At 38.4% G+C, this 12,689-nt stretch overlaps 1 protein-coding gene across 8 annotated transcripts; it reads right to left on the bottom strand.

Moving 5' to 3' along the window:
• Window positions 1-4: 4 nt before the first annotated feature.
• Window positions 5-11,381, bottom strand: LOC104049064 (bile acid receptor-like). 8 transcript variants are annotated; one of them, XM_064472074.1, is made up of 13 exons: window positions 11,150-11,381; window positions 9,747-9,834; window positions 7,405-7,475; window positions 6,426-6,554; window positions 4,857-5,222; window positions 4,093-4,233; window positions 3,328-3,467; window positions 3,134-3,238; window positions 2,942-3,041; window positions 1,660-1,788; window positions 1,016-1,132; window positions 486-599; window positions 5-333 (listed from the first exon to the last, which is right to left on the bottom strand). In XM_064472074.1, exons 4-13 carry the CDS (start codon window positions 6,514-6,516, stop codon window positions 95-97), a joined length of 1,542 nt encoding a protein of 513 aa, XP_064328144.1. In that variant the 5' UTR covers window positions 6,517-6,554; window positions 7,405-7,475; window positions 9,747-9,834; window positions 11,150-11,381; the 3' UTR covers window positions 5-94. The 8 variants fall into 8 exon arrangements, with proteins under 8 accessions (XP_064328144.1, XP_064328149.1, XP_064328148.1 ...); XM_064472079.1 differs by lacking the exon at window positions 7,405-7,475 and having other exon boundaries at window positions 6,426-6,552; XM_064472078.1 differs by lacking the exon at window positions 9,747-9,834.
• Window positions 11,382-12,689: the final 1,308 nt, after the last annotated feature.

The raw sequence follows: 12,689 nt of genomic DNA, 5'->3' as shown, positions 1-12,689 counted from the left end.
GCGAAGGCGCGCGACGGAGGCGGGCGGGGAGGCGGCGCGCGCGGGCCGCAGCAGCGGCAGTCGGGAGCGCGCGGCTTTGTGGGGGCGCCGCGCCCTAGTGCAGGTCCCAGATCTCGCAGAGCAGGGAGGTCAGCCTGGGGTCCTTCGTCCGCCACGTCACCAGCACCTCCGCGTGCGTGTGGTTCAGGGTCCGCAGTTCCGTGAGGCGCCCGATGAGGCGGGCGAAATGCTGCGGGTCCTCAGGGTGGTGGATCTTCGAGTACTTGTAGAGGATGCCGAGGAGCGGCTCCTGCAGCTCTTCGACGTGCCGCTTATTCCTCAGGAGCGGGCGGTCTGGGGGAGAGCGCGGTTAGCGGGCGGGGGGCGCGGGCAGGGGGCCGCGGGGCCACGGCCACAGGGGCGCGGCCGCGCCGCGCCGCCGCCGCGGGGGGCTCGGTGGGCGGGGGCGGGCAGCGCGTGGGACGGCCGGTCGCCTTCCGGTTTACCTGAAAAGAACACGGTAGTTGCTACAAGCAGGGCATATTCGGTCTCGGTCACTTTCAGTTCCCCCATGCTTCTGTAGAAGTAAAATAGTGCGGTAATAAACTCCTCGGTTATACCTTAAAAAGGAAATAAAATAACCAGAATATTATTTCAGCGCAGAAACGGGCGCTGCTCCTGCGAATCGTCTTTGTCTCCATCTTTTACGGCTCCGGGCTCTTCCCTTGCATTGAGTAGGTAGCGAACTTAATGAAAAAAAGTGTTAATTTCTAAAGTAGTAAGAAAGTTGTGTTGCAGCTGTACCAATGAGCTTTCGATACCGGTAGCTGAAGGCGTTCTCCCAGGGCGCCAGCAAAGACCAACGCGCCGCCTCCGCCCACGAGGAGGTGGTTAAAGCCTGCGCGTGCAGCGAAGCAGCGCGAGGGAGGGGAGAGGAAGGAGCGAAGGCCGCGCCGCAGTGATGCTCAGTGTGATTAAGAACAGGGCCAGCAACGCAGAAGATTGCCAGGTATTTTGATTGGGAGACCTCCGTTACCTGTTGTAGTAGTGGAAGTTGGACTCTCTTCGTTGTGAGACATTTCCATAGAATAAATGTTGTTTTTATCAAGGTTTTGAATGTGACATGTCCCATGATCCGAAAGTCTTACGTGAGCTGGAACAAGAGAGATGACAGTTCCCAGCCAAACTTAATGTGACTTTAAATATTGTCTGCACTTGCCTTGCAGATAAATACCTGAAAATGTGTGAATTTTTCCCAGACTCATGCAGGTAGAAAAAATTGTTCTTTTTGGCATCCAGCACTGAGTTCATTTGTTGCATTACTGTTGGTCAAAGTCTCTTGTGTTAAACTTGACACGATATATGTCACTGATATAACTAATATTATCAATCTACCCTACAGTTTGTGCCAATGCTCAAAAATGTTGGTCTTGGTTTGGAACCAATGGGAGGAAAAACAGAGATCCAGCTTTTTTTTTTTTCCCTGTATGCTTTTTTGCTCTTTAAAAAAAAAAAGCCTACAGAAGGTATATGTGTGAGCATTACTGGTACTATTCTAAGTACTGCTATGCTTGAATAGGAAATTAGTTGAGATTAAATTAATTAAAATGAATGGAAGTTGTTTCAAAATGGTAGAACTTCCTACTGGTATTAATAAAAAAGTTTGTTAATCAAACTTACTTTCACTTGTTGATGGTTGGCATTCACTGATTCTTTGGTTATATATTTGGGCTGAACGCAAAAACATTGCCTCAACTGTTGACCCTTTTAGCAGTGCAATCTGATCTTCACTAGCTAAACTTTCAAATCCTGCAGAAAAAAGATACATGTTAAGAATCAAGGAAGGCAGCGGCTGTGTTTAAGCCCCTAATATGAGTTGATAAAATTATTTTTTTAATAAATGCCTTTAGTGGAAAGGAGGAGCCATAGTTAAAAGATGCATGTACCCAAAAACTGTTGGGTTCTTTCTTGCTAGTTTGCAAGTTACAGGAAAAAAAAAAAGTGCAGTAGTCAGTGTCCAATGTTAGATGATTCACAGGAAGATACAAGTAAAAATGTTGGGACTAAGCAAGAGTTTATTGAAAATTTCTTCTTAATACCTGATTTATATCACATGACATAATATCTTATAAATTTGCTACATTGCTTAGTGACTGGATATTCTCCTTTTTCACTGATATCTGATCTTTTTAAAAATTGTGATCATCTTTTGACAAACTCATTATCTGCACTTACAGTTCAAGAGAAAGCAACTGTATTGATTCTTTTCTTATTCCTGATCAAAGCAGGATATGTAACATAAGAAAACAAGCAGCTCGTCCATTCTGTCAGATCTGTTCCACAGAACTGCTAAAATAGATCACATATCTGCTTTAGACATGTTGATTGAGTTTTGACAATGAGTTTTATAGCTTAAAGAGTAATGAAAAAATTACCACTCTCCCTGTCAAATGTTATTTTGTCAACTTTACATTGAAATGTAGTGAATTTAATTGCACATTGCCCTGTTCTTTATTGAAGGAAAATACGAATAGGAGCACCTGGTTAGTCTCTTCTGTGCTGCCATTTCCTTTGAAGGAACATCTGGTTTTTTTTTTTTATGACTGTAATAAATTGTAAACCGAAGTGGATTTCAGAGAATGTGTTAAAATAGTAGTTCACCCACGATGGTATTTGAAAGTCCATGTACTTCCAGGAAATGTCTCTATTCCATTTCAGAAACAGAAAAGAAATCTAATCATAGCAAGCTTTTGAAGTGAATGCTTCTAACTTGTTCTCATGACAAGTAAACGGGATCCCTGATTGTTAGAGTTGGAAGATAAAATAGTCAGTAAAACTAGAGTTTTTTAAACACCTGTATTTTTTTCAGATTCATACAATCAGTATATTTTCTACCTCTTAAGAAAAAAAAAAAGAAAAAAGCCACACTATCCTGCAGCCTTTCCCAAAGGATGGAACTTACCTGGAAGTCTTTTTGTGAAATCCACTAACACTTGTACATGGACAACTGCTGTCTCAGAGAGGCGGAGAAAACTTTCCTCAGGACTTGCAGTTTCTTGTAGCTGCATGAAAGAGTGTTTACACATCTGATGTAACCAAGATACAGTGCTTAGGATAATAACAACAATGCAGGGTGATTGTTCTGTATACGTACAAACTTCTTTGCTTCCTCGAGGGGAATTGTATATTTTTGGTGTGCTGCTACAATGTGGTCAAGAAGCTGATGTTCCCCTGGAGTAAGTTCCATCTTCTCAGGGATCTGTTAAAAAAGTAAACCAATCAAATGACAGTGACTTGGGGCAAAAATAAATTACAAAAAGAGGTATTTCAAATAGAAAAATATCCCACTTTTCCAGATCTTGTTGTAGATGATACATGCTTACTATTCAGTCCCTCATCTTCCAGTTTTATGTTGCAAAGAAAACTGCTCTTCTGTTTGAAATTCTTCCTGAGTCGCTTTGACTTGCACTGTACTTCAGTCAGCAAACCTGTGAGGCGTGGAAGTGTGTATCAATATGTACATTTTCAAATAATTACAATTTGAAGCAATCATTTTTATTATTGTAGATAACACGTGTCTTGCATCAGAGGAGCTGTCACCTATAAGGAACGACGCTTCCTAGAGAATATGGCAATGTGTTATTCATTAGGCGACTTAGTGTTCAGTCTCCACCAAAGGCCTGAGTGTTTGCAGTCGTCGTATATGATCTTGCTTGTGGCTCTGTGATATACAAGTGTGAGACTTTTTCATTAAAAACTGTTGTGCAATTTTACAATTTTTATTTCTTTTCCAAACACAAAAGCACATCTGATATGCTTACTGCTGTCCTGTCAAGGTTCAGGATATTTAGCTGTCTCTTGTTAGTACTTCCTTTTTTTTCTTGTAATGTCTTTGAACAGCAGTCCTCTTAACCTCAGGAGGTACTTCCCAAGCACTGGTGGTTTCTGCAGATGAATATGCTACAGCTGCTGCATACTCTGAAGTTAAATTTTCCTACAGCTAAATAAAGTTTAGACCAATACCATTTACTCTAATGAGGAGAAGGGGTTGAATTGAGAAAAGGTTTTATCTGAGTTGATAGGTAAAGTAGCCAGCATGGAAAGAGCACTTACATTCTGCTAGCATTCCCACAGCTTTACACTTCTTCAGCCGGCATTCCTGGCACTTCCTTCGCATGTACATGTCCATTTCACAGTGACCACCATTCTTGCATCGATACACTGCATTTTTGGTTATGCTACGTCGAAAGAAGCCTACAGACAAGGATCAGGTTGTGACTGAAGGAATCTAAGGAGCTTTATCTCACAATGATTTAAAGAATTAAAGTGTATTTGGGGATTTTTGTTTCTTTTTTACAGTGGAAACATTACCTTGATTTTAAATTTGCTTTTTAACAACATAGTTATGTCGTGTTCTTTCTGACTAATGTTAATCACTGTTTTCCTTACCTGATCAAGACAGCTCCCAAATAGCAAGTTAAAATATAAGTAGCAAGTAATTATTTCTTGTTTTTATTTAATTTTAATAATAGGTAAAATAAATAACACTGAAGTAAATCTATAATAACTGGTCATGAGAAGATCAGCACCTGCTAAAACAGACACTAGTGAATAATGAATGCAAAAATGAGTTGCAGGAGGTGCTCATATTAAATACACACTGTGAAAGCATTTCTTCAAAAAAACGTTATAAAAATTTGAATCAAATCTGGAGTAAATGTGTTAGAAAAACGGATTCCTTAGCTAAAATAAAATCCTCTGTAGAAACATCAGCTTAAAAAATAATGAAGTCTGTCTGCTTAAATCACAGATGTGGAACACGATGTTGAGCACTGTGGGTCCTGGGTGAGATACAGATGAGCCTGTTCTCCTCTTACCTTTACAGCCTTCACAGGTAAGTGCATTGTAGTGATACCCTGAGGCCTTGTCTCCACACACAACACACAGCTCCTCCTGTCCCTTCAGTCTCAAGGAAGAGTGGTTTAATCGGGGCCGTTTCAGTCCTTGGTATCCACCATCATCGATGTGGGGAGCCATGAAGGGGGGTTTGCTTAATTCACAGCTGCTGATGATACACTGCCCATCGCTGTACTGAGAGTCCAGGCTGTATGTGCTGTATTGGGACTGAGAAGGTTGTGACTGTAGTACTGGAGGAGGAATTTGAACAGTTGAGTATTGGCAGTAAGGCGCAGTCTGAAAATCGGTGTCTTGCAGCTGATAGTTCATGTGCTCTGGTAAAACGTCTACATACAGAAGAAATGGAAAATTAAATAAAAACCTGAAGAGTATCTCAACACCAGCTACTTGAAAGTTTTAAAAAGTTTTATAGGTTGAATGTTTGATCATAAACATTACAGGAACACATTTTCAGAAGCGCAGTCTGACACATTCTTTTTGAATGTGCTACCTGTAATGTTTTTAAGTAAAATCTTAGATGTAGTGAAGATGGCTTGGTAACAGTTTGGGCAGTGTCATGTGAGTACCGCTGGATTCTTGCTAGTACATAACTGAATATCACTTGCCAACTGGTGATAAAGCTACCTTCTGATTTTATACTTAAAGGTCATTTTTACTAGTTGTCCATATTACAGAAGAATATTTTCCCATAAGTGAATTTGTTAATGAATAAAATGTTTGTTATTGATATATATTTCAGGCATAATTTTGAAAATGTCACACAACAGTCTGAGAAAGATGGTCCAGAAATTATAGAGTGGTAAAAATTAGTGTCACTGGCGTCTTAAAGTTGAAATTCAGTAGGGTAAAAAGCAGAGTCTTGTTTTATTTAGTATTTTGCCACATACAATCCTTTATAATTAAGAAATTTCATTTTAGCAAAATTTATGTACAGAATTATGAAGAGAGCTTCTTCCTGCCTTTCTGTCTGTAGAGTTTTAAATTATCCACCCCCACTTAAATGTACACAGCTGTACTGAAGAAAGCTTGTGCAACATGCATCATGTTTCATTCTTCTTTTGGGATTGTTCAAATCTCTGTAAAAACAAATTGGAAAGTTTTTTTTTTAAAGCAGTTTGGAGATCTTTTTCTTTTTAATGGGCTTTGGGTCCTGCATTGCATTTACTCCTCCAGAATCAAATTAATTATTGCAATTACAGTTCTGTAAGATATAGAATAACCATTATCTATTTGTAATGTATCTGGAATACTGTAATAAAACCTGTATCTTCTTCATACAAGTCAAAGGGAGACAGCACCAGTAAACTTTATATAAAATGGTCAGACAGCATAATCACACTGTAGACAAAAATCTGTAGGAGCACATGCTGGTATATTTCAGTACACTTTCAGTATGGGCTTGATAGCCAAATGGGTGGCTTCTAAGAGCTTGTAAATATAAACTAAAATGAAGAAAATAATGGTAGTTTCCACAGATGTTTGTTTTACTATACTGCTTTTTCATAATAAAAACATTTTGCTTTACTTACCATAATACTGTATGGGCTCAGGAAGACAATATCCATCAGGTACAGTTACAAATGTATTTGCCATATTCTGCTCCCAAATGCACTGTTTCATTCACTTTGTGATGTGATAGACTTTTAAGAAGGCAACCTAGAGAAATGGAAAAGTAAGAGAAACATCATGTGAGAAAGAATCGCTGGGTAGATTTAGCCTCGGAGCCAAAACCAGAAAACTCCAGAATATGAAACAGTTTGCAGATCATAAGAAAATCAGAGGTATGTGCAAAGTCACATAGTACTTTCAGTGAGGTTGCAAAACATTCGATTGTTCTGATAGTACGGATTCAGGATAGAGTCCATTCCTAAATTTCCAAGTTATATTTAGAACTGATTTGCTCCTAATTTTACACAAAACCACACAGAGGAATCAGACTAATCATTGGTAAATTCTCTAGTTCAGGAAGAGATTAAAAGGAGCTTTACTGGATAGAAAAAACTTGCTTTCAGAATGAGTAAGGGCATTTGCACTAACGTGGATGTGGCAGATGTTCTGTTTCTGCGCAAAGATGGGCTTTTAGTGATTTTGCTTCATTCACTTTTTATGCACATTTTAAGCAAGTAAATATAGGAAAATAGCCTGGAAAGGCCAGCAAAGAATACCTCTTCTTCCCCATGTAAATGCTCTTTTATGCAGTAAAGTCAGCTTTGCCCCACTTAAGCACTGTCTAATTTACACTAGGTTCCAAATTTAAAAGTTATTCCTTTTAGAGTATTCCTTTAAGAGTACAAAGCATTCTGTGAAGACCAAAAAAATCAATCTCTCAAAATCAATAATAAAAGGATGTATTGCCCTCTGGAGAGCTTTTCTCTGTCCCTTAATTATTGAAGGAGCCTGGGCTCCTGCTTGGATGCTTTGACGTTCACCATACCAAAATGCACTGAGAGCTCACAGTGACAGAGTTCATGCAGAATAGCTATTGTGCTTTGAGTTCAAAACTTATCTTATTTTTTCAGTAATTTCACTTTATTGAGATGGTTCTGAAAAAGTGTGCTCTAAAAATTCTTAAGAGAGTTCTAGAAAAAAAAACAATATATGGGCACTAGCATCAGTTGAGTTTGAGGTTATGTATGTGTGTAGACAATCTCTGATATTGCTTAGCAATTGAGTGACAATGGGGTAGCCGTTAGAGAAGTAAGTAGGAAATGTTTTCCTTGCCCCCTTGTCCCTGTGCATGTGTGGAATGTATGAGAGTGTCACTGGTTAAAACTATGTCATACCTGATGCACGCCGAGTAAGGACTTTATAAGGCAATTTGCCAATGAACTATTCATAGACTTTCCCTGAGCAGATGGGAAAGAGAAAAGATGAAAAAGCTAAGCAAGTATTGAAAATCAAAATCCTACATGTGCAACAGGTTTCTCTGTATATGCCTCTTGCAGAACTTGCAGCAAGTTGGGTTTAAAAATCTTCCTTGAAAGGCACATATGTTGGGTTTTGTGCAATACCTATACCAGGCTAAAGCTGAGAAGATGAATATATGGTTTCAGGGAATCTGAACTGGTGTCTTGAAAGACACACATCCCTTCCCCCCGAACTGGACATATCTTTGGAAATGAACGCATTCTCTTTGTCTTGTCAGCAGAAGGTGAAAAGATGCAGTGAGGCTGGAATGCTGATTTTGTTGGTTATCTCTGCTAGTAAATATTTGTTTGAAAGAGAAATGACTCACTGAATCATGAGGTCCTTATCAGTGAGATCAATTTGGCCTGGGCAAAGTCTACGTTTTTCCCAAAAAGATGTGTATTTGCTGAAGAAATGTGTTTCTGCATTCCGGTAGTTTCTTTAAATAAAAATAATAAAAGAATAGAAGCTAAAATAAAATTGCATTGATCCAGTCTGATAAAAATATTATATTGGGAGTATGAAGTACATATCGCCAAATGCAAGGTGGTCAGTTGATTAAACATTCTAAGTCTTAGAAGCAGACTTTCATTAGGCAAAGTTTCCTCAATTTAGGTATTGTATGAGAATGGACTTGAGGATTTAGCTGTTCTTACTGAATTTTATGGCTAATAAAAGTTATCAGTTGCAACCACAGGATTTCCAGCTTAGAATGAGACTGTAAATTGAAACTCTTAATTTAAGAGAAGTTATAACAGTATTAGTAGTAAATCCAGTGGTTATCTGAGGAATGCTATACTGTCTTGACATGAGACTTAATGGTCATGCCTGTGTGTGAACGTTAACTGTTTCATCTTCTGACACTTAAGGATTTTGCATTAACAGGCTTGTTCTTCCGATATAAAATAGCACTGGGCCTTTTAAAACAAAAAATATAAAGAACAGAATAAGATATGTAAGGAAGGAACTTGATTTTCTAGGACAGGAAAGTTTTGGTTATTTATAAGATTGACTGTCATAGTCCTGTGTTACAGCCTTTGCCTCACCCTTTATATATGAGTCAGTCAGCGGTAGAGAGGCTTCCTCCAAACTTCAGGAGTCACTGAAATTTTGTGATGCATTATGTGCTGTCTCTCAAAAGTTCAGTAGCCATCCCTAATCTCTCACACCTCACTGGGGGTGAACCATGACCTAAAGGACACTTCTTCAGCCCACACATACATTCATTAACCCTTTGCCATGCAGGCAAGTAAGTTCTGTGTGCACACAAAGCCTAGCTACACTCTGGAAGCTGTGCAGTCCTTGGCAGAATGTAGCATACATGCCCAGTTGTAATTTTCAAACCATAACTTGGACAAAGTTGAAATAAGATTCGAGTAAGAGCTTTGGGTGTTTGGGGCAGTTATAGTCATGCCATTCCCAAACCAAAATATTTTGTGCCCATTATTCTCTTTTCTGTGTACTCAAAATATGGCCATATGTTCTGTGTATGTGTGCTTTAAAAACAAAGAAACAAAGCAAAAAATGGAAGTATATTCCCAGAGATGATTCATAAGGGTCTTTAGCCTAAAAAGTAGAAATAACTGAAAACAAAAGAAGATGAGTTTTTTAATAACTTGTTTCGTAGAATCACAAGCAGCAACAGTTAGGATTAAAGTCTTTAGTCCTTACTCAGACATACTGACCTGAAAAAAAATGTCGTCTGCATAAAAGCACATGCTGTTCCCTGCTTTTCCTTCTTCTCAGTTACTTCTGAGGTGCTATTTCTGCTGGGTATTTTCATGTGGGAAATCCTGACCATTTGGGGGGGGTGTGGGGGGGGTGTTGGTTGGTTGGTTGCTTTTAATTTTAAAAGCCTCCTCAAGCGGGAGATTTTTTTTTCCCAGAAGCAGATGTGACCTAGACTTCGGTTGCTTAAGCACGTTTGAAAATGTTACACTTACACAAGCTTAGTTTTGACAGTAGTCAGTCTTCTGAACAAATGTCGTTCAATATAAACTGGAATGTATGGTGATTCAAGTGGTTATCCATCTAACACAGAAATTCAGCAACATTCAGTTATTAATCCTAACTGAAACACTTCAATTTAGCAAAGACGGAAGCCATTAAAGGAAAAGAAAAAAACCCGTTAATTGATAAAAGTAGAGTCACAAACCAGTCACTTAACAGAATGTACACATTCAGACTAGAATACATACTGTACATCTATTGTTATTTATGTGAAAATGTTGGGTTTATAATTTTTATTGCTATAACATACTATCGCATAAAGTATTGGTATGAAATATCAACTTACATTATTAAATTTGTTAAGATGCAAAACATATTTCTTGTAAAAGAGGCTCCAGGGAGCTTTTTAAGAGGTACGTATTGACAGTACTTTAACTGCTATTGTAAATATTTTGACAGTTGGGTCACAGGGAAATTTCTTGTTTACAGGGAATTTTAGGAACTCAAGCTGAAGGTCTTCACCATTTATTTAACATACCTTGTGGCATGTTAATGATCATGTAGTGGAACTAGATAGCACATTTCAACCTCAGTGTTAATCACTGTACTTTTTTGTGCTTCTGAAAAGCATAGCTTAATTTTTTAATTTGTGAATTTTAAACCAAAAACTGAAAAAAATTTAACTGAGCACAATTGGTGGCAACTATGCACAATGCCAGGTGATACATTCAGTTTCACTCGAGCAATTCGGTAATCACCGATTACTGTAATTAAAGAATGATTTTGCAGGGGAAGTTGTAGGATCTCTTGATTGATCCTATATGCAGCTTATATATATTATTAAGGTTTTATCTGTTTGTCCCAGTTCTAATGTGCCAAGAAGCTCCCAAAGCTGCTGTTTGAAGAGATCCCACTCCTCGTTAAATATGTTCCTTCCTTGTCATATAATAACCGTAATAGGAATTGGCTTATTTCACTAATGGACTGTGCTGCAATTATCTTGAAATCTTCCTTTGGAGTTGTTACCCCTGAATAATTATTTCAAAGGTATGATTTATATACGTTGTAAACTAAGAGGTTGGAAGTTGTTTGAAACTTACAGTTTTCCAGGTACTTTGGGGAAGGCAAACAAATAATTGAATTTTAAAGTAGTTTTACTTCACTCTGTATGTCAAATGAAGTACTGTTCGGACAAATTCTTGGCAGTAGAATACCAAATTTAAAAATGCATGTTTTCTATTTTAATTTAGTCAGCCGTTTAAAAAGAAAGTAAAACAAAAAGGAAAAAGAATAAAAAAGCCCAATCCCTGAAATATTTTCACATGGGAAATTGATTTACAGCTAGAGCAACAATTTATAATCCCAGAGCATTCAGAGAAGTAAATGAAATACTTACAGCAGTTCCAGAGAGTTTCTTGCTTCCAGAGTTGAGTCTGCTGGGCTGTAGCGCTGATCCCAGCTCTGAGTCCAGCTGGAGCAAACTGGGCCTTTTCCCTATTTATCAGTTTCTGTGCATACGCTAGGCTCCAGACACTCCGCAGAGCAATGCTACAGCTCTGAGACACAAACTTCCCACACAGGCTTTTCTGGGGTCGAAGCAAGGGCAGCTGCAGTCCACATAAATCAAATAATAACTGGGTCATTAGGGACAGAGGCCATGGGGACCCTCACGTCACTATTTCCCAGAGTTCTCCCTGTCCAATTACTAAATATTCTGGTTTCTTTGTAGAATTTAAAATTATTCTATTTTGATTGCTTTACATGGACATGTCTGAGTGTTAATGGATAATGTTAATTTCCTGGGCAGAGAAAATATTGCAGTAGTATTATTTGGAGATATCTACATGACATAATAATTTAATTTGGAAACACTTGATTAGTCCAGTATCTCCAAACACAAAACACTTGCCTTTTTCTCCCTACTCTAATTCTGACCTACCTGTGCTGATGCAGCACAGACAAGGCACATGCATGCCCCCATAGCAGAAAATTATTGTTAGCAACTTTTATTGCCACTAATTTTGCAAAATTTAATTCTTAAAACCCCAAGTATTTGCATTATTAATGATTTCTAATAAACTAATCATTACAACTTGAGGTTTTCATAATTTCCTAGATATAAGATGTGATCTTTTAGATAGGGCATTTTCTTGTTAGCTGTCATGTCATTACACTTGCTCCCTAACATGATGCATAGCAGGTTGAGAACATATTAACTCGAGAAGGAGGTCACTGTTCTTCTGTGTAAGAGCAATTCTCAATTTACCTCAGGAAAAAAATGGTTCTGTTCTAATTCTTCATGGAATTAGATGGCAAAGGGAAAAACTAATTTCCTGTTGGTTATGTTACTGCAAAGTCACTTAAAATAGCCTTTAGGGACAATAAGTTTTCACAGATCTGTGGCACAACACACAGCAAACTGAGGTTATCCTTCAGAGGAGAGTCATATTTGTATTCCATAGGCTCTGGAGAAGAGCATGCTACTTACTTCCATGTCGTGTGGCACCGTTTAGGAACCTGTTAGTCTTTGGGGGTGGAGTGGTTGAGTCTGGCTTTCAAGAACAAAGAAGATTGACACTCAGATGTTAAGTGAGCATCTTTAGGGGTTTTTTGAGCTTTCAAATGCTCTGCATTGATAATGTGTGGTGACAGAGGGATGGAATGTGTAGACTATCCAGTAGAGACAAAGACAATGATTTTTAAAGTTTCATTATGATCAGCATTTGGCTTTCTGGTAAAAGGAGCCTTATACAGCAACTTACTACGATGTCAAACTTCAGTAGTAAAAATGAAGAACCTAGAATTGTTAGAATGTAAGATTTTTTTCATAGCTGCATCTCTTTCACATATACCGGTGGCTTTTTCATCCAGCTTTTCAGCCTTTTTCATGGAAGTTGGAAAAACAGAGGTTTGTGAAATACTGCTTTTAGCTTTTA

The sequence above is a fragment of the Phalacrocorax carbo genome, chromosome 23, assembly GCF_963921805.1.
Source record: "Phalacrocorax carbo chromosome 23, bPhaCar2.1, whole genome shotgun sequence".
In the NCBI taxonomy this organism is placed as follows: Eukaryota; Metazoa; Chordata; class Aves; order Suliformes; family Phalacrocoracidae; genus Phalacrocorax; species Phalacrocorax carbo.
This window is presented reverse-complemented; position numbering and strand designations above follow the sequence as displayed.